The sequence below is a fragment of the Hakea prostrata genome, chromosome 2 (genome assembly GCF_041222555.1).
Source record: "Hakea prostrata isolate BN-2017 chromosome 2, UWA_Hpros_2, whole genome shotgun sequence".
Lineage (NCBI taxonomy): Eukaryota > Viridiplantae > Streptophyta > Magnoliopsida > Proteales > Proteaceae > Hakea > Hakea prostrata.
In genome coordinates this window covers 22,663,747-22,687,037 of record NC_142601.1, presented here as the reverse complement: position 1 = coordinate 22,687,037, position 23,291 = coordinate 22,663,747, and the positions used below count along the sequence as shown (strand labels likewise).

Sequence of the window (23,291 nt, the reverse complement as noted above, 5' to 3'; positions counted from 1 at the left end):
AGTGTTTGCATAGTACTTAGCTTTGAGAGTTTGTCCCCACAATGAATCCTAGCTATTGAGAAGTTACCATCCTTTTTTAAGAAGTAGGGCACAATCAATATGCTCCATTTTCTTGAATCATAATCTTCCTTGTTGCTTAAATCTGCAGCATTTATCCCAGGAAATAAGTGTTAATTGTTTCTTCTGATTTGGCTTCCCAAGCCAAAATCTTTGGCAGATCGCATCCAATTTCCTACATACATTTTTCGGAAAGCGAAAACATTGCATTAGATATATGGATTGAGACTGAAGGACATATTTCATCAAGACTTCTCGTCCTGCAAAGGAAAGGGACGATGTTCTCCATGCTGCCATTTTATTTTCCATTCTTGTTAGGAGGGAGTCAAAGTGCTATGATTTGTATCTCCCAAGGAAAAGTTGAGTTCCCAAGTACACTGCATTTTTCTTCATTTCCTTGATCCCTAGGATCTCCAGGACTGATTGTTTCTTTGTAGGGTCCACATTTCTTGAAAAGAAAGCACCACTTTTCTCAAAATTGATATTTTGTCCTGTGAGGTCAGAGAAAAGATCAACTGCAGCTTTTAAGACCAGCACGTCTTCTTTTTCTGCTCCACAAAAGAGAAATGTGTCATCGGCGAAGAAAAGGTGTGATATTTTGGAGCCGTCCGAGCAATTTTGATACCACGACAAAGGTTGAAGTCCCTGTATTCTGTCAATAATCCAGAAAAAAATTCCATAATAATTAGAAAGAGATAAGGGCTGAGGGGAAATAGTTATTCGTAAAGTCTTTGTAGGTGGAAATTGAGACAAATTTTTTTGGTCCACCGAAAGATTTGCCAACCCTTGAATATGTATTTTTATATACAAGTATGATATTGTCACACCCCACCCACCGGTCTCAGTTACTAGCCCGGCAACCCGTGGGTGCAATCCGTCACAGAATCCATGGTCTTACCCATCAATAATAATAAATGCAAGTATTGATAAATCAAGAGCACGAGCAAGTTCAAATAATTAATCAAAGGATTATAAGAGTCCAAATACTTCAATAAAAGAATCAAAGAAAGAATCAATGTTCAAAAGGAATAACGAGTTTAGCGGAAGCAATCAGAATAAACTAAATTAACTTCATTCCAGATTCTTTTTCTAAAGCTAAGAACTGTTTTTCTAAATTAGCAAGCAAAGGGGTTCTCTAATTCTTCTCAAACGATCTTCAAAATGTCTGGCAATCTGCCTCCTTCGGCCATCAATGGGTGCTATAAGCACACTCCAAGCATCCGTAGGAGGCTTCGTGCACGCTATCTTCATCTCCCACTGACGGTGCCACATCCTCTTCATACGAGAATGTTCGATCGTATGAATTATTTCCGATTTCTGATGACATGAAACCATCTGTGCATTTAGTATAACATACAAAGAAAATGAATGAGTTATGACAAACTCAATAAGGATAATACATTTCTCATCCATATGTCAACACAATCAACATATATATATATATATATATATATATATATATATATATATATATATATATATATATATATGCTATTAAAATCTAACTATGCAAGTCTCTAGACAGTTGACATGCTTTAAGATATAACACCAGCCCTCCTCTGGGTAAGTCTAGTCACTCTAATCCCTCACAGACTAGTTACCTCTATTGGGACCCCAGACAAAGGGGTCAAGTCCTCATCAAGCATCCATGGCTAGGGATTAAGTCAACACTTTCTTACCACGACCATTGGCATGAGTACTGGCGCATGTCGAGGTTTCTAATCCAATGCTAGGTCATACTGGTAACATACTATATGAAGTCTAGATACTTCCCCTATGGCACCAACCAACTCGATTATGTATCCTTTGCAACTTAGGAATGAGAACCCTCATGGACTGGCTACCACTATTGGACTCCACTCCCTAACCCTATAGTCATCCACATATTATTGGGACGGAAAGCTCTCATGACTCCTCACGACACCCGAGCCGCTCCTTGGACGTCCATGAGCCCGAACCTAACATATGCAACCCTACCATTGCACGGACAATGGTGGACCACAAAATCTCCGCATGGACTGGTTACCACTATAGGATGAAACAAAGTCGCATCACCATCGTCACGGGTCATTCGGCTTCAATTCCCCTACCGAAAGGGTAATAGCATGTAGGGTACCTAGCCATGCAATTCTAGACTCCCTAGGTATGTCATCCAGTAGTCATGATAGTGCTGGAGGCATCAGTGAGCATGTCTCATACCACAACCCTCTGATATCTCAAGCAAATATATGCAACCCTACCATTGCACGGACAATAGTGGACCACAAAATCTCCGCATGGACTGGTTACCACTATAGGATGAAACAGAGTCGCATCACCATCGTCACGGGTCATTCGGCTTCAATTCCCCTACCGAAAGGGTAATAGCATGTAGGGTACCTAGCCATGCAATTCTAGACTCCCTAGGTATGTCATCCAGTAGTCATGATAGTGCTGGAGGCATCAGTGAGCATGTCTCATACCACAACCCTCTGATATCTCAAGCAAATATACCTAATTGTATACCATTTCTATCACAACTACAACACATCAATCAAGATCATATCATAACTATTCATCCAATATCATGAAGTAACAAAGTATATAAATATAACACAACAACAAGAATATAACAGTATTAAAGTGAATTAAACAACTACAGAAATGTATATGATTAATGAATAATATAGGAAACATCTGATTCATCATATACATGTCATTACATATAAACAAGATAGTGTGTCATTACCTGTAATTAAGTAAAAGCTTCCTAGAGTGCAATCCAATCACTATAATAAGACTTTCAGCAAAGTCAGAGAACACCTAAACATAGGGTTACAAGATTATATAAGAAATATGAGTCAAATAAAGTAAAAGCCAAATGTCACATTACTACTGTGACCCAACCAGTCGCTTGGGTCAAGCGACCGCCTTGAGCAACCACCCCAAATACAAACTATTTCCAACTATGAAATTCAGACTTTTGATCATCCGATTTCAATCCGGTTTGGGATGATCTTAATCCGAACTCCAAACTTAACAAGTCTATAACCAAAGAGCAAAATAGAAACCTAAAATTATTACAAATCTATCATCCAAATCCTCTCCCTTGATTAGATCCATCCTTTATTCGAATTCAAGGATTCATTTTCAGACAGGATCTTCTCAAACACATTGATTAAGGTAACCAGCCAATCATAATTAGATCATCCCAACATGATGGAGACGAATCCAACACCAATCCACTTGAAAGAAGAGAAAAGAGTGAAAGGGTTTCACCTATCTCAATCAGATCAGCAAACAGACGAGGGGAATAGATCCAGATCGCAAACCAAGCTTTTCACACCTTCCAGCATGTGTTCACTGTCTCCTAAATGTCCAAAACCGCAATCCCGATTATAATAATGAGTTAAAAATATGGGGATTGCTATTTATAGAGAACAGGGGGCAAATTAGGGCAATTTCCCAAAAGCAGACCATGGCGGTCGGTTGAGGCGGTTGATTGGCCCAATCGATCGCCTTAAGCAATTACCCCCTAGTACATTGTTGTACTTGGGTGTTTTGCTCAAAGGGTTGATTCCCAAACTCAACCTAACCTTAAACAACACATGGGGGAGGTCTTACCTTCATTCCGGACATCTCTAAACACCTCTTGCCTTCTATCGGAGATCCAACTTCCCAGCAAGGCAGGTTCTTCATCAAGAGAATCAAGATCCATAGGTTCAGGGTATGGATTATGGACTTCTATCCGAACACTCCACAACTTAAACCGACTTGACTTTCAGGTTATCAGACCTGCAATACGGATTCCGGGTCAGAATTACGGGGGTTGTTACAGATATGATATAAGCCCATCATCTAAGTTAAAATAGAACCTTCAACACCAAGTATGTACCAGCTATAGTGCTACAGACCTGCCAAATCTCATTACAAAATCCATGCAAATATAAATGGATAAGAAAAGAGTCTAAAGATACAAATTGATAAGAGGAAACAAGTTTTTAATATAAACTAGTAAGCATTTAAATTATATATATTTAAAAATTGTTTAAATTGAATCCCAATATATAATGATTTTCATCCTCTACAATTCTCACCCCCTATAATTTTCTGTAATTCTTATCTAGGATTATGACACATGGAAATTAATTATCTAAAGGTCAAAATTATAACCGAATTAGGAATTGAATCTAATAAATCCCTAATGGCCTATTTTGTTACTTGAGTCTAAAGATTTCAAAAATATAGAGATTTCAAATTTATGAAGTCACAATTCGTAAAATTAACTATTTGGTTAGATTGAAACTTTGGAATAAAATCTATAGATTCATCCTAAAAATAAATCTATGGAGTCATGGTTTAAATGTTTAGCGTTTTTATAATAGGGATGACATCTCTGGATTTCACCTCATACCCATAAATCTACAAATTCACATTTTTAATGTAAAAAGATGAATCCCTAGATAGATTTCATGAATTTAGGGGTTCACAGAACCAAACGGGTATAAATCTCCCATTTGTGAATCTAGATATTTCTAATCTCTAGATTCATGTAACCAAACAAACCCTAAAATTAAGCCTCAAGAAAAGATAGGAAATTGCAAAAAATTTTAGGGATTTATTAGATTCAGTTCCTAATTGAGTCTAATTTTGACCCTTGGATAATTAACTTCCACATGTAGAAGATGTAAACCCGGGGGAGGAGAGGGTGTGGCAGATTCACATTCTCTACAATCCTACCCCTTGCAATCCCTATAATTCCTATCTAGGATTGCAATATGTAGCAGTTAATTATCTAAGGGTCAAAACTAGAACCCAATTAGGAACTGAATCTAATAAATCCCTAAAATTAAGCCTCAAGAAAAGAGGAGAAAGGAAATTGGGAGATTTTAGATATTTATTAGATTCATCTCCTAATTGGGTTCTAGTTCTGACCATTGGATAATTAACTGCCACGTGTCACAATCCTAGATGAGAATTCTAAGGAACTGTAGAGCTGTGAGAATTGTAGAGGATGTGAACCCAAGTGCGATAGTATCTCTCAATTCCATTCTTGATTTTATGAATTGACTTTGCTATCCTTCTAAATGGAAAGCATTTGGTAATGTGATTTTCTTGAATGCTCCTATGATATGTAACTTCCACGCTATATATATTAATCTTTTCTGACTTGAGAAAATGAATATTTGGTAAAGGAATTGATTCCCCCTCATATAAGCAACTATTAAATCCCACATATTTCAATTTGCTTTCCAAATTCTCATAAATACAAGTCTTTATTTCTTATTCTCAATGACGATATGTAAACTAACAGCTATTTTTATAAGAACGGAAGACTATAGTTGTTGGATCCAAACAGATTCACGTGTTTCCTTTCTTGGACTGCAATAGAGTTACAGGTGTGGCAACAAATACAAAACCTATAAACATCCATAGATACTTATTTCTTCCATCTGATAGCATGTTTAAAATTTTCAGTGCCACCCTCTGAGTTATCTCTTAATATTAATGTCACCCCTTAAGTTATCCAATCTATCAGAGAAACTCCCTATCACTGACACCGTTAACCTTAATTAATTTTACTTATTCATTTTCAATGTTGTCTCCATATTCTAAGTTTAAAAAACACTATCAATGATGCCTATCTCTCAAACTTTTGTAAGTTATGATTGGAAAAGAAAGAAGTCACATCCAATAAAAGAAAACGAAAAAATGAATCAAATGTGAGTTTTCAATTCAAGGTTATTCTTGTCCTTTTGAAATATTTAATTCATTTACATCAACGTTTAACTATGATTTCCTAATGGCAAAAGGTGTCTTTGATAGATTTTGACCCTATAGGGAGTTAATTGATAAATTATACAATTTAGGAGTGACATTAATAATTGAGGTAATAAGGCGGCGCTGAAAATTTCTCAGAAATTAAAAGGTGAGTGAGGCCTTGCAGATGACAAAGCTCTTTCTGAGGATGTAATCTTGGTGTGCGCAAGCTGGCCTAGATGAACGTCAGACCAAAAAAAAAAACACAGACACACCAACAAAACATTAAAGCAAAACAAAAGATGAGTGAGGGATAACATTGACAACCAATTAAAATTCATAAACGCATTAATTATTATTGACTTTAATTTATGAATGGTAGGGACGAAGCAGAAAGGGATACAGATGGGATTTCAGAAGTTTGCATGGGAAGACGTTTGGCGTGGTGGAGCAATGCAGTATTGCCAAGTGTTCTCAACTCCTTAGAATCTCCATTGTCGAACTTTCCTCTTCTGCTGCAACAAATTTCATTCGATCTTACCACTGGGGACCAGCAGGTTCAGACTGACAGCCTTTCTTCTCTACAGATACAGCTTCGCTTCTGTTTGACAATCTTTGTCTCTAGTGGAAACAACAGAGAGATGGCTGATCACAGCATGCTCTATTCACATTGGACTCTGGTGTCATCTTCCCTGAAGTTCCTGTTGGTTGTTGTAACTTCGATCTTTGTATCTGGATTTCTCTTAATTTTGGGTCAGAATAGTACTCAGTCTTCTTTTTCTTACAACTCTTGGTTTTTGGGAGCTGGCTCATATTCTTTCTCTTCTCCCACTGCCACCAATTCATCTTCTTCCCTTTCCCCTTCCTTTGCCTCTCAAATTATGCAAATCCAGGGACCCGCACCACAACTGGTAAGACCTCTCTCCCTCTCCTTCTCTTTCTCTTCCATATTTAATTTTCTGTAATTGATCTCCTTTTGTCTCCCCGTACTGTTTTGGATGATAGTGTATCAGATACTTAATTTTGGTTGTCTTCTTTAAATTGTGCATATGGGTGGGTTTATAAAATTGAGTTCTAGACATTCTTTGTCTTATTCTTGTATTTTAAATAATTAGAGGAATTTAATGGTCTGGTGCAAATTTTTGTGAGTTTCTTCCACGGATTCTGTCTTTCTGTATGCACAGGCTACTATTTTTGTTCGATAATGATGATTTGATTCCCTTCTGGGTTTATGTTTTTCAATGTAATTGTGCATTTCAATTCATTTTTGCAGAAAGAAGAAACCCAAGAAGGTCAAAAAGGTTTCCTGAACAAATCTGATTTCACTCCCTTAATTACAAAGGTAACGAAAGAGTACAGCAATTTGGAAAGGGTTGAAGCAGGTCTTTCAAGAGCTCGAGCAGCCATTAAAGAAGCTGCCCGGAACAAGAACCAACCTCCTGATCCAGATTATATTCCTCAGGGTTCCGCATACTCGAACCCCAGTGTCTTTCATAGGTAAGCAAAATGGTTTTCCATCTGTGGTGAGTACTATAAAACACATCATGTTTCCTCCATTAAGAAAGACTAAAGCTTATTCATTAATCAGAACATCTTAATTGAACTGGGTTCCTTGTAATAATTTTTGCTTCTGTGAATGAATACTTGTTTCAGGAGTTATTTGGAAATGGAGAAAAAATTCAAGGTGTTTGTCTATGAAGAAGGAGACCCACCAATGTTCCATGATGGACCTATGAAAAGCATATATTCCTCAGAAGGTACTTTCATTAACATGCTAGAGATGGACAGCCATGTCCGAACCAGAGACCCAGAAAAGGCTCATGCTTTCTTCCTCCCATTCAGCGTGACGAATATGGTCAGTTTCGTCTATGTAACTGGTTCTCATGATTGGGATCCACTCAAGAGGACGATTGTGGACTATGTAGATGTCATCTCCAGAAAATATCATTTCTGGAATCGTAGCCTTGGTGCCGATCATTTTGTGCTCTCCTGCCATGATTGGGTAGGTTTCGTCATCATCATCTTCCACGTCCTCTTCATCTTCCTTCTTGCTTGTAGGAGCTAATTATTATGGATATGGCTTATGGCAGGGGCTGCACTCAACCACATTTGTTCACGACATGTACAAGAACTCAATCCGGGTTCTCTGCAATGCAAACACTTCAGAGGGATTCAGACCCTACAAAGACGCCACCTTACCAGAAATGAATCTCGTAAATGGTTTAAAGATTGGCTCGATTGATGCCCCATCACCATCTCAACGGCCTATACTTGGGTTCTTTGCAGGTGGGAGCCATGGACCCATTAGGCCAGTGCTTTTAGAGCACTGGAAGGACAAAGATAATGACTTGCAGGTGTTCGAGTATTTGCCTAAAGGAGTTTCATACAAAGAAAAGATGAAGAAGAGCAAGTTCTGTCTTTGCCCAAGTGGTTATGAGGTTGCCAGCCCAAGAATTGTAGAGGCAATGTATGCGGGTTGTGTACCAGTGTTGATTAAAGAGAGCTATGTGCCTCCTTTCAGTGATGTTCTCAACTGGAAAACCTTCTCAGTGATCGTTCCTGTGAAAGATATACCAAACCTCTAGAAGATTTTGCTGAGTATATCTTGGAAACAACACCTTAAGATGCAGAGAAGGGTTCTACAGGTGCGGAGACATTTTGTGTTTCACTACCCTCCCCAGAGGTTTGATCTCTATAACATGCTTCTCCATTCTATTTGGCTTAGAAGATTGAACGTTCGCATTGGTGCCATTCGTGATTCATGATTCATGGAGGAATTGAGGAACAATCTTTTATTTTTTATTTTTTATTTTTTTTGTTTACAAAAGGCTTTGACGATGACCTACCATATATACTTGAATGTACATTTGGCGCTCTAGTGCAGAGGAAGAACTCAACCAATCAAATGACTTGAATGATTTAAACTGATATTTTTCTTCAAGATGGTCTATGAGTACTTGCTTTGCTAATTAGCCATGATACTCTTGTCAAGTATGCTAGCAATCTTGTTTTTCTTTCTTTCTTCTTCTTGTTCCCCCTTCTTTCTTTCTCTCTTTCTTTTCTTCTCTTTCTTTCTTCTCTTTCTTTCTTCTCTTTCATTCTTCTTCTTTTTTTCTTTTTCTTTTTTAACAATTGTTTCTGTTTTCTTCCCCAAAATGAGTTCTCCATGTATTTATTTGGAATGCATGGGGGTTAAACTGGAAATATATATTATGCAAATGTAGCAAATGAAATTTCAAAAGGGTTCATGAAACATATATTATCAATTGATGAAAGAATGCAAAGAAAACTCTGTTTTTGATAAGTAGGTTACTTACCTTGATGGGTAAGTCTTATGTATTTATAAATAAACATGGCTGTTGTATAAGATTCGTTTACAATATTCAAATTTGAATTCAAAATTAAAAACTTGAATTCAAATTTAAAAAACTTAAATTCAAAACTTGAATTCAAAAATCAAATTCAAACCATAACAGATCCGTTATGGTCTTTCATCCCCCCCTCAAACTCTTGCACCTGCTTGCATTGGCAGGTGCAAGAGTTTTTCTCCATGCTTGAAGAAAGCTTGTGATGTTAAGCCCTTAGTAAACACATCTTCAATTTGATCATCTGACCGAACAAAGTGCACTTTTATGGTGTTGTTCTGAGCCAAGTCTCGGACAAAATGATAGTCCACTTCTATATGTTTTGTGCGAGCATGTAGCACTGGATTTGCAGCCATTTGTGTTGCAGACACATTATCACAATAAATGTCCATTCCTCTTGGAAGTTGTACTTGCAAATCACGTAGAACATAAGAAAGCCATAGTAACTCGAGATCTTTGATGATGACAAGGGATTTGTACTCAGCTTCCGTACTTGATCTAGATACTGTAGGTTGTTTCTTGGAAGATCATGATAACAAATTATCCCCAAGAAAAGTGCAAAACCCACTAGTTGATCGGGGTGTGTCTGGACATCCTGCCCAATCTGCATCAGTGTAAGCAGCTATGAAAGAAAGTTGGGTTGGTTTCAAGAGAACACCAGCACCAATAGTGTGCTTGACATAACGTAAAATACGTTTTGCTGCTTGTAGATGATCTTCTATGGGAGATTGCATGAACTGACACACATGATTGACTGCATAGGAGATATCTAGTCTAGTGATTGTCAGATATTGTAAGGCTCTTATTAATTGTCTGTATGGTGTTGGATCAGGTAGAGGATAACCTGTTGTTGATGATAACTTTGTTCCAACTGCAATTGGGGTTGTGCATGGCTTTGAAGTCTCCATTCCTGTAGACTTTAATAAATCAATGGAGTATTTACTTTGAGTAAGTAAAAGACCATCTGAACTTCGATTAGCCTCAATTCCCAAGAAGTAATGCAAGTGTCCCAAATCTGTCATTGCAAATTCTTTGCTCAGGCTTTGAATAACCTCTTGAATTGCAGCTTCATTGGCTCCTGTCAATATTATATCATCTATATATAACAACAATACTATCATTGTACCTCGGGTTTTGCGTGTAAACATGGAAGAATCTGCGACGCTTTGCTTGAAACCTTCTCCTTGTAGGTATGTTTTGAATCTATGAAACCAAGCTCGTGGAGCTTGCTTGAAACCATAAATTGCTTTTCGTAGATGACAAATATGTATTGATTTAGATGTGGAAACAAACCCCTGTGGTTGTTCCATGTAAACATCTTCTGCTAAGTTGCCATTCAAGAAAGCATTTTTCACATCAAGTTGATGTATTGGCCATGACTTTGAGAGTGCAATGGTTAATACTGTCCGAATGGTGGCTGGCTTTACAACTGGACTAAATGTTTCATGAAAGTCCACTCCTACCTGCTGGTTGAACCCCTTGGCAACTAATCGTGCCTTATATCTCTCAATGGAACCATCACTTTTTGTCTTGATCCTGTACACTCACTTACAGCCTACAATATTCATACCCTTGGAATAAGGCACCAAGTTCCAAGTCTAATTGTCTATCAAGGCTTTGTATTCTTTTTGCATTGCATCAATCTACTTTGGGTCTTTTGAGGCTGATTTGTAGGTTTTAGGTTCAGTTGGGATGTTGGAGATGGTGGTAAAAAAGGTTTGAGGTATTGGGTGTCTAATAGTGAGTAAAGAGAGAGGGATTTTTGGTTTAGCGGAATTTGTTTTACTCCTAGTAATCATAGGATGAGATGGTTGGGGCTGTGGTTGGTCTATTGTTGGTGGGGATTGATTAACATCTTGCGTTGGATTTGCCATTGATATGGCTGGTGATGATATTATATGGGTTGTTTGTGATGGTTGGTTGTTTGAAATAGGTGAAGAAGAATGAGAAGTGAGTGGAGGCACATTTGGTGGGGTGTGTGGGATGAAAAAAGGTAGAGAAATAAATTCAACTGGTGGTTTGTTTGATGATTGGTGTGATGGGGGATTTGAAAAGGGAAATTCCTTTTCTTCAAAAATAACATGTCTGGATAAATATACCTTGCCAGTGTCCTTATCTAAGCATCTATAACCCTTGTGATAGATACTGTAACCAAGAAAGACACAAGCCTTGGACTTTGGCGATAATTTGTCTTCTTTGTAGGGTGTCAAGTTGGGGTAACAAATGCAGCCAAAAACTCTCAATAAACAATAATCTAGTTTGAAGCCAAATAGTGCTTCATGAGGAGATTTTCCCTGCAATACTGGTGTAGATAACCGGTTTATTAAATAGACAGCAGCAGTAAAGGCTTCTAACCAATATTCTTTGGGCATGTGAGCTTGGAATAGAAGGGATAAACCCATCTCTGTAATGTGTCTGTGTTTTCTTTCTGAAACTCCATTTTGTTCTGGAGTATGAGGACATGAAATCCTGGATACAATGTCACATTCATCAAGATAGTTTTTGAAAGCTCCCCTTGTTAACTCTAAGGCTCCATCACTTTGAAAAAATTTAATAGAGGTAGAAAGCAAGTTTTCAGCCATATTTTTAAAATGCTTGAAACAATAAATTGCATCAGATTTAAATCGCAAAGGATAGAACCAAGTACATCGACTGAAATCATCAACAAAAATAATATATGAATTGAATGCACTAATTGACAAAGTTTTAATGTGACCCCATAAATCACAATGAATAAGCTGTAATGGTCGAGTAGTTCTACTAACTGAAATAGAAAAGGGTAATTTGTGATGTTTGCCAAGTTGGCAAGCGTCACAAATTTTATTAGATCTAAGTGTGTCAAAAGAATTAAATAAGACACTATTTCTCAAATGAGTAAGTACTGCAGAAGAAGGATAACCAAGCCGGTGATGCCAAATATCAGAAGGAACTTTATTTCCATAAAGAGCCAAAGGAGGCACAGCAATAGCCGAGGAGTACAATTTATCTTTGACTGGACCCTTCAGTAGAGTGATTCCTGACTCCAAATACTTAACACAGAAACCCCATGTAAAAAAATTCAACAGAACAATTATTGTCAGATGTAAGTTGAGAAATGGAAATTAAATTCTTTGACAATTGGGGAACGATGAGTATGTCATTAAGAGATAAATGATTTGAATTTGTTTTCAAAGTTGAGGAGCCTATATAAGTTATAGGGAGTTTCTTACCATCACCAACTGAAACCTGGTCTTCTCCTTTGTAAGTGGCAGATCGCTGTAGCATGGCTGGATCAAATGACATATGGTTGGTAGCACCTGAATCCGGTATCCACTGTGCATCATTCTGTGGTGTAATGTGTTGGGTATTTTGGGTACCATGTAAACCAGCATAAGGAATGTGAGGTAGTGGATTAGGATTATTTCGGTTCTAGGCATAACGGAAATAGCATCTATTGGCCAAATGGCCTCGCTTAGCACATATTTGACATTTGAAGGAATTAGTATTAAAGGTGTTTTGGTTTGGTCGATTATAGGAATTTTGAGATCTTGGAGAGCCATTTGATGAATTTCAGAAGTCAGATCTAGGTGGGTTTCGGTTGTTGGGTGGATAGGAATTAATACTATTATTAGGCCAATTAAATTTTGGTTGATCTGTAACAAGTAATGTAGTAGGGGAATGGGAATCAGTTAAGATTGATTGAGTGTTCCCATAGCCACGGCGTAACCGTTGCTCTTGAGTAAGTAGTTTGGCTCTTAGGTCGGTAAAGGTAACGGGTGGGGTAATATTTTCCACAATGATGATGAAAGTGAGATAATCCGAACCAAGACCATTTAATGTATATGCTACCAAGTCAGAGTCATTTACCTTGTCATTGATTGCCGCTAAGGAATCAGCAATGGACTTAATTTTGTGAAGATAGTCCGTAATTGTGCTCGTTCCCTTATTGATCATCTGCAATTCACTGCGAAGATAAGTCCTTCGAGCAGTGGACTTGTTGGAAAAGTTGTGCAAGAGAATCCCATACATCTTTCACTATTTGAAGGCCAAGAATATGAGAAGAAAGAGACGGTGTGAGGGTGGCATTGATGCATGCTCGAACAAAATGATCATTCTTTCTCCAGGTTTGAAATGCTGGATTCGGCGTTTGAGTTCCTATAGTAGTGATAGTTTGATTTGGCATCGATCCAGTACCATCAAGATGATCCATAAGATCACAGGTAATAAAAATGGATTCTAATTGTTCTCTCCACATGAGATAATTTTCTCCATCAAGCTTGACAGAAACAAGGTTGGAGAGATTGGTAATGGGGAATGGAGTGTTAGCAGTGGCCATTGAAAATGTAGTGTTTTGGGGGGGGGGGGGAAATCTCAAAACCTTAGCTCTAATACCATGAAAGAATGCAAAGAAAACTCTGTTTTTGATAAATAGATTACTTACCTTGATGGGTAAGTCTTATGTATTTATAAATAAGCATGGCTGTTGTATAAGATTCGTTTACAATATTCAAATTTGAATTCAAAATTAAAAACTTGAATTCAAATTTAAAAAACTTAAATTCAAAATTTGAATTCAAAAACTTGAATTCAAAAATCAAATTCAAACCATAATAGATCCGTTATGGTCTTTCAATTGATTATTCAGATTATAAATATAAATAAAAGTACACTTGGTATGCTTCAGAGATCATCGATGATTTTCGGGTTAGGGCTGCAGTTTACCAGTGTGGATTTCACCACCATCTTCAAGGGTTAAATGTTGAAGCGGATGTCATCTTGACTAGTCTTCAATCTAATGTATCTAAAATGCACTACACTTCTATATACTCGCCCAAGGCCCCTATCTGTATTGTTGAAGAGGATGCCAAGGGCAAGGTTTACTATAGATTGTAATTTTATTTCTTCCTCTTAATACAAGCTACTTCCCTAATCCCCCCCCCCCCCCCCTCCCCCTCCCCCATCCCCCATCCAAAAAAAAGGTACACTAATTTCAAATAGAAGATGATGATGATGATGATGATAAAGAATGATATAATAGTATGATTTTATAAAAATACAAAAGGAAATCTATATTTAGTTATTTTTAATTTTTATCAAAATGAAAAATGGTTTGATAACTTTTGCCCAGAATAAACTATGGAATGAAAATATAAGTTTAGTATGTCAAAATGAAAATTTGAGAAGAATGATAGTGAAAATTGGGAACCGATTAGTAGGGTTTTGGGGTGAGAAAAATGAGAAAGAATAGGATTTTTATATATAACCAAAAAAAAAATGTATCTTACTATCATACCCTCATTTTTGCATTTGGATTTTAAGTGACTTGCGCAAAAATGAATAGAATGATTTACTAACTCTGAATTCATAGTAGACAAAAGGTTTATTACATATTTTGAGAGATCACTATTTTTTTTTAAATAAAGAACACTTAAAATAGATATGATACGCATAAATAAAAAAAATGAAAAAATGTCAGAAATTGAGATGAGAATTGATAAATAAATAAATGAAAAGAAGGCCCATTAATAAAAAGGGTAGAGTTGTTGATATCAAATTAATGCCATTAATAAACACAATAATTAAATGCAAAAGTAAATGGAAAATTTTGACTTCACAAAAATCTAAAGAAGAAATAATTTCATAATTTCTAATTAAAAATATGTTAGATTTATCAATGTAAAATTAATGGCATTAATGAACATAGTAATGAGATACAAATAAAATGGATAAATTTGACCTCATAAAAAATCTTAATTATTTGTTTGTAATAGCATTATGGGTAGTCTCTGTAAATAGGAATCAGGATAAATTTTTTCACAAAAAGATTTACAAAAAAAATATATGACAAAATTGGCCTTATAAGAAAGTTAAATTCTTTATTTTTAATAACTTTTTGAGTAATCTTTGTAAATAATAAACATGATCCGTTTCTCAAATTAAAGATCTGTCCTCAATTTGAGTAGATATTTTTATATAATCGTATGATAATATAACGTGTGAACTTATATGAATCAAGAAGAAACAAATTAAGAACAGTGACCAAGAGAAAGAAGATAGAAGAACTGATACCCATACAACCCAAAGATCACAACAAAGAATTTGAATGCAGCTCTTTTCTCAAGATTGTGAGTTAGCCATGACTGCTCGACTCTCCTTTTGTGTAGGAGGAGGTGTTTGGATATTGCAGTTGGTTAACCCTAGAGGCATTAAGCAACCACGAACAGATTTTGATCCTCTGTTGCTTAACACCTCTTGTTATTCTATGTGTTGTCCATTATTGAGATGGTGGTATTTTTTTAGGGCCTGTTTGGTTATATGAATCCAAATATTTGAAATCTCTGGATTCACAAATGGGAGATTTATGCCAGTTTGGTTGTGTGAATCTCTAGAGTCATGAAATCTAAAGATTCACCATTTTACATTAAAAATGTGAATCTGTAGATTTATGGGTATGAGGTGAAATCCAAAGATTTCAACTCTACTATAAAAGCGTTAAACATTTGAACAATGACTCCATAAATGTTTTTTCAAGATGAATCTACAAATTTCATTCTGAAGATTCACGTTAACCAAACAGTTAATTTTATGAACCATGACTCCATAAATTTGACATCTATAGATTTGAAATCTCTAGATTTTTGAAATCTTCAAAAACAAGAAACCAAGCAGGCCCTTAAAAATCTAATCCTATGGTCATTAGGTTACCGTTTATAAGTTGGCAGGTCAATTTTGAAGTGACCTTTGGATTGGTTTAAAACACAAAGCACCATCTACGGAATTAATGGACGACAGAAACAAAGAGCTTCAAGTAATAGATGACGGAAATTTGAATCTCACCCAATTCGAACCTCACCTTGCTAGGAAAACTATTAGGAACACTAACCAAGCGTTTGGTGGTTGAATTCTATAGAATACTAACATATTCCTGTGTAGCATTCTTAAGAAGAATTGGGTAGAGTAAAATTCACTTTTATAGACGAGGAAAAGTTGTAGTAGTCACATAAATCTTCACATCAGGCTATTCTTATCAAATGTGGAATCGATTTCTCTACAAATGAGAAATTAAATCTTTCTCGAAGGGTTTTCTCCATTCTTATAGGCATATCAAACATGTCTTTAACTCAAGCACAATTTCTTCTCTTGCAATAAGAAGAGACAATTTAGGGTTTCAATGTGAAAGCAACTTATCCTGCATCAAGTTTTGTAGTTTGATGTAGGGGATTGAAGAATTTGATATCTCTCCTTTACAACAAGCTTTTGTGGTTGAATTTTCACATAAGTCCAAACCATTGAGAGTATGATGCTTTGTATTCTATCACTTTGACTTATAGGTTGATTTCAAAGGGCAACTAAATTATCTTAGATGTCAAGCCAGCCTCTTCAGCCCATCCTTTGCTGCTACCCTCTATGCCTGCTGCCTTTGTAACCTTGGTAGCCACTAACACCTCTGCCATTACTACCCCAAGTAACCTTCCACTGACCACCCAACCTTTCCATTTCTTCACAAGCTGCCTCTGCCCCCTTTGTTTCCCTTGCCTTTGACAATAGCCTTTTTCCCCATGTGGGGCCGCCAACCCCCCACTCTCCTCGCTCTTCTATTTTCTCTTCTGATTGATTTTGGGGCCCATCCTCTTATGGGTCATCCCCCTCCCCCTACTCTCCTTCCCTCTTCCTGTGAGAACCCTTCCACCTGACTTCCTTCCTCTTTCACCTCTCTCTTTTGAGCTGAGCCCAATCCACCCCTCCCTCCCAACCCTTCTCTTCTGCTGTGCCTAGCCCAACTCTTATCATCCACCTCCCACCCATATATTCTCCCTTACCGGCCTTATCTCCCAATTCTCCCATCAACCTAGCCCCTGCCTTTTCATCCTAGCCAAGTATTCCCTCTTCCTTGGCTCTTGTCACTGTGACTGTAGTCGACATTCATTGTAGAATTCTTGCTACTCAAGACTTGTTGGCCCCTCCATTCTGGTACTCCCCTCCACTTAAGAGTCGTAAGAGAAGTAACCGTTCCACTCAAGGATGCCACTGCATGAATGAAGACTTCGTCATTGAGTTCAAGTCTTCAAGGGAGAAGGAAATGAATAACATGATACACCACTGCTCAATCCCTAGACTTTGCTTTAGAGGCCTTAAGCGTCTAATTTTATTTCTTTGATATACTTTTGTTTATTCATTGTGACTTAGCAATGTGCTTGATCATTGTACTTCCCCCTTTTTCTTTCCTATTGGTAATGAATTCCTTACTCATCTAAAAAATATAACTTTAGAGGATTAGTGTTTATTTCCCTCGTGTATTGAAAATATATGGTTATTTCAATAAAATTCTTATATAAGATACTATAATAAATTTTTAGTGAAGTGAGGGCTAAAGCTATGTAAAACACTCTCAAAAAAAAAGGGGTTTGTAGATGTAATGCTACGACCCTATTTTCCTTTAATTCTAAAAAATCTCATTTTATTTCAGTCACGAGCAATATTTTTGAATCAAGCACTAAGAAGTGCTGATTTCAACCACTAGAACAACTCTGCGTTGGCAAATGTTTTCTTTCATCCTTGCGAAAAAATCTATATAATTATTGGAAGTTATCCAATTAAATTCGAAAGCATAAAAAAAGGCAAATGACTAAGTTTGTGGCACCGAATGAATTAGAGTAACAACACTACATTAGACCGGAATCTACTCTAGTGGTTTTGGTTTGATATGCTCAATATAAGGTTGACCGTAAGAAGGCAGATGATTATAGTGCTTGGGTTTTCAAATACATTGTGTCATATAAATACATTAATTTCACAAATTAATTTCTCAATTTGAAGTCATGATACAATATGGTAAGAAATCTCATGAATCTTCAAGCATTTATTGCAACTCCACCACCAATATATTGACTATATGTTGGTTGTCCATGGGGTATATTGGTTGTCCACAGTGCTGCTTAGTTGCTAAAAGTGAAGAGCAGTTACATTTACAGGTGGTACTTAGTTGCTAAAAGTGAAGAGCAGTTACATTTACAGGTGGTAAATGATTTCATAGTGATAAATGAACTTCAATCAATTTGAATTATATTAGCCTTCAATTTCTAAAAACGAATCAATGAATATTTTTTCATTTTGTACAAAAACGTTTTTTTATATATAGGGGATAGGAATATGACATATACCGCTGGTAGAAGTTGAACCCACGACATCTCCACTAAGAAGTCAAAATCAAGGAATATTGTTTCACATATCAAATTCTATGGGCTTCCAGCCTTCCAAGCACGTTGTTGACGTGTGAATCTATGATTTGAATTTTCAACAAAAATAAACAAATTTTTTTTCGAACATACAACATGTTCTAACATGCAAAACCTTATTTTCTTCCACACAAAAAAAAAAAAGTAAAACTTTATTTTCCAAGAGCATTGAGTGGTTCTTCTCTCTCCTCATTCAAATGCTTCCCTTCCTTGCCAACTAATAAGGTCCTATTGTAAGTACATCAAGGGAAAAATTAGTCTATTACAATTTTTCAAAAATGAAAGGGTTTGTTTAAAAAATAAAAAAAATAAAAATCTCTCACAATTATTCGAATAATAATATATCTATATTGGTTTCAAAAATGAATGATAATTGATCTACTATTATGCACTAAATTCATAGAAGGTTATCTATAACAGCAGAGTCAAGATCTAACAATGAGAGGTAAGGTATTGTATATTTTGCACAAAATACATTGATTTTTCTACTCGTTATCTTTATCATTAAAAATGTTTTTCAATCAGAAGATCGATTACTGACATTTCACAAAAATCAAGAAAGAAAGAAGAAATTTCAAAAAATAGAGAGAGCGGAGAGGCATGGCCACCTGGCCCTGGAGTAGCTTTGCCTTTGGTTCTCTAAGTATACCTAAGGATATACTCTCATCCCTCGAGCCAAATCGATATATATGGATAAGAGGAAGCAAATTTTTATTTAAACGAAGAACCATTTAAAGTATTTGAATCAAATTGGAAGTTTCATTCACTTATATCTAGGTACTTCTCACAACCTACTTACCATAAAAGTTTATTTTTATAAAAAAGTACTTTCTTTTAATCTTTGCATGAAATGACATAACTATCCTCCTATATAAGAAATCCTTTAATGTGAACTTCTTGATGCCCCTAGGGTATGTAATAAATTTCCATCCTATGTATATTTTCCATTTCTCACTAGGGGAAATGATTATTTGGTGAAGGAAATTGATTCCTTTCTCATGTAAGCTTAAGTAGCAATTACCAATAAAAAAACAATTATCACAAAAAAATTACCAATAAAAAGATTAAACAACTATCATATGTCATTTTCAAGAACCACACAAAAGACACCCACATTCCTTACCTATATTTGGTACAACTTTCGTTCTACGGGTTTATTGGGCTTGACCCATCCCTTAGCTTGGATGATCCTGTCTATTGCTTGTACGATAGTTTGGTCAATTTCAACTCCTTGGCTTGGACCGAACCTTGTGTTTTCATGCATCTTTCTGTTGTATTTTTCATTTCTTTTGTGCATCTGTAATTTCTTAGTTTATGAATGAAATGTTTACCTTCTTACCAAAACAAAAAAAAACAAAACACATCCATATGATTCCAAACAAAAAGTCTATATATATATACCCTAAGTTGCATATTTCTCTCATCTGATCTTAAAATGAGTTACAAAGAAAACATTGAGAACCTAAAACCAAAAAAATAAAAATAAAATGAAAGAAGACTGAGACCGATTAGAATTCATAAGTCATTTATTTTTGGTGACTTTATTGTTATTATTATCAGTTTTTTGGTAAAAGCCTTTATTATGAATGGAAGGGACCAAGCAGGAAAGGAGGCAAGGGGTAGAGATGGGATTTCGGAAGTTTGCATGCGGAAGACGTTATTAACAAGTGTTCTCATCTCCTGATCGAGGAGATTCTCCTCAGAACCTCATCGTCCAACTTTCCTCTTCTGCTACAACAAATTTCATTCGATCTTACCATTGGCGACCTGCAGATTCAGACTGACAGCTTTCTTTTTTACAGATAGAGCTTCGCTTCTAGCTATTTGACAATCTCTGTCTTTGGTGAAACAATCAAACACAGAGATGGCTGATCACAGCACTCTCTCTTCATATTGGACTTCTGTGTCATCTTCTCTGAAATTCCTGTTGATTGTGATAACTTCGATTTTCTTATCTGGGTTTCTTTTAATTTTGGTCCCAAATAGCTCTCAGTCTTCATTATCTTACAATCCTTGGTTTTGGAGAGCTGGCTCACATTCTTTCTCTTCGCCAATTGCTAAGCCCACCACCAATTCATCTCTTTTCCTTTCCCCTTCCTTTGCGCCACAACTGGTATGACCTTTCTCCCTCTCCCTTTCTTTCTCTTGCATATTTTTCTGTAATTGATCTCCTTTTGTCTCCCTGTTTTGGAGAATAGTGTTTCAGATACTATTTGTTATTGTTGTTTTCTTTAAATTTTGTTCATGGGTAGGGTTATAAAATTCAGTTCTGAACATTCGTTGTCTTATTTTTTTTTTTTTTTTTGGATAGCTAGAAAATCTTTATAGTCTGCACAGGCTATTACTTTATAGTCTGTATGCACAGGTTATTCCTTTTTGTATGTAATTCCCTTCTGAAATTACACTCTTCCATGTAATCGTGCATTTGGATTCATTTTTGCAGAAAGAAGAAACCCCAGAAGGCCAAAAAGGTTTCATCAACAAATCTGGCGTTTCTGATCCTCTGATCACTAAAGCAACAAAAAAGTACAGCAATTTGGAAAGCCTTGAAGCAGGTCTTTCAAGAACTCGAGCAGCCATTAAAGAAGCTGCCAGGAACAGGAACCAAACTCCTGATCAAGATTATGTTCCTCAGGGTGTCGCATACTGGAATCCGAGTGCCTTTCATAGGTAACCAAAATGAGGGTTTTCAATTCCATCTGTTGTGAGAACTCTAAAATCCATTTTAGTTGTTCCATCGAAAAAGACTGAAGCTTCATTAATGAGAACAAATTCTAATAACTTTTTCTTCTGTGAATCAATGCTTGTGTCAGGAGTTATTTGGAAATGGAGAAAACTTTCAAGGTGTACGTCTATGAAGAAGGAGACCCACCAGTTTTCCACGATGGACCTATGAAATACTTATATTCTTCGGAAGGAATTTTCATTCACATGCTAGAGATGGACAACCATTTCCGAACCACAGACCCAGAGAAGGCTCAAGCTTTCTTCCTCCCCTTCAGCATAACCAATATAGCCAATTTCGTCTATATAGTTGATTCCCATGATTGGGGTACAATCGAGAGGACAATTGTGGATTATATAGGTGTCATATCCAGAAAATACCAGTTCTGGAATCGTAGCCTTGGTGCCGACCATTTTGTGCTCTCCTGCCATGATTGGGTAGGTTTCTTCGTCATCTTCTTGAACTTCCTCTCCTTCTTCCTTTTCTTTTGGTGTTAATTATTATGAATATGATCAATGGCAGGCAGCGTATTCGACCAAATTCGATCAAAACCTGTACAAGAACTCAATTCGGGTTCTCTGCAATGCAAACATTTCAGAGGGATTCAGACCCTCCAAAGATGTCACCTTACCAGAAACGAATCTCTTCTTGCCGGGTTCTTTGAACAGCTTGATTGATCATCCCCCATCACCATCTCATCGGCCTATACTTGGGTTCTTTTCAGGAGGGAGCCATGGACCCCTCAGAGAAATGCTTTTAGAGCACTGGAAGAACAAAGATGATGAGTTGCAGGTGTTCGAGTATTTGCCTAAAGGAGTTTCCTACATAGAAAGGATGAAGCAGAGCAAGTTCTGCCTTTGCCCAAGTGGATATGAAGTTGCCAGCCCAAGAATTGTGGAGGCAATGTATACGGGTTGTGTACCAGTGCTGATTAAAGACTACTACTATCCTCCTTTTGCTGATGTTCTCAACTGGAAATCCTTCTCGGTGTTGCTTACTAGTAAAGATATACCAAACCTCAAGAAGATTTTGAAGGGTATATCTTGGAAACAACATGTTAGGATGCAGAAGAGGGTTCTACAGGTGCGGAGACATTTCGCGTTTAACTATCCTCCCAAGAGGTTTGATCTTTATAACATGCTTCTCCATTCTGTTTGGCTTAGAAGATTGAATGTTCGCATTGGTGGCATTCATGATTCATGATCAGATATGGTCCTTCTATTCATCTGTTACAGATTTGAGAGAAATAAGGAATAATTTCTTTTTATAGAAAAAATAAACTTTGATTATCATCTTCTATATACTTGAATATACTTGTACTTGGGGCTCCAGCGCAGAGCATGGGAAGAACTCAACCAATCAACTAATAGAATGAACTGGTATTTTTCATCTTAATTTCTTCAAGGTGGTGTTACAACTTGCTTTGCAAATCAACCAAGATACTATTGTCTTTAAAAATGTGTGAACCCTTACGGATCAAGTTGGTATAGATTAAGAATCGTGACCAAGAACAGTCGATATATAAGGCAATGAATAGGATTGAATTTGTAGCTCTTATGCTGGCCGGGATGAAACTCAGAGCTAGCCAAAAGAAAAAATCATCAGCTATACCAACAACTTTAGAAAACATTGCCTTGTGAAGAGGTCTAATCTCTTTGAGGTCAAGGTTAATAAGAGATGAAAGAAATTTCTAGGGTATTTAATGAGTAAATGTGTTAATTAACATCACTTTAATTGGCAGCCAATCTGGAAATTATTCAACACACATCTAGAGATCAATAAGTTGCCTGGTTGTCTTTCTGATGGACTCCATCTAGATGTTTCATATGTATTCATGAATGTTTACGTACATGAAGACTAGTCATACTCTATTCATGACTATTTTTTGCTTATTACTATAAGAAATCAAATTCATATATGTATAAACCTCTAGTTGAACCTCAAGGGGTTACTCAATTGGCAAAAGACCAACGCCTTCACGTAGGAGGTCAAAGTTTGAATCCTCAAGGCGAGGGGCAAAGCATTGTTTTATATTTAAATTATATATATAACACCTACCCCCAAAGGAATAGCCAAGGTGCGCGTAAGGTAGCACAGGCGAACCTCAGTTTCAAAAGGGTGGGGGAGAGAGAGAGAGAAGGTTGATAGATATTCAACCATTACCAATTTATGGGTAATTATCAGTGCCAC

At 36.6% G+C, this 23,291-nt stretch overlaps 1 protein-coding gene and 1 pseudogene across 1 annotated transcript; both read left to right on the top strand.

Annotated features, from left to right (window-relative positions):
- Positions 1-6,167: 6,167 nt before the first annotated feature.
- On the top strand, positions 6,168-8,573 carry LOC149024076 (putative glycosyltransferase At5g03795; annotated as a pseudogene).
- Positions 8,574-20,240: 11,667 nt separating this feature from the next.
- Positions 20,241-22,304, top strand: LOC149024075 (putative glycosyltransferase At5g03795). Its single transcript, XM_089143406.1, has 4 exons — positions 20,241-20,489; positions 20,820-21,046; positions 21,190-21,538; positions 21,624-22,304. The coding sequence occupies exons 1-4, from the start codon at positions 20,241-20,243 to the stop codon at positions 22,302-22,304; spliced, it is 1,506 nt and encodes a 501-aa protein (XP_088999532.1).
- Positions 22,305-23,291: the final 987 nt, after the last annotated feature.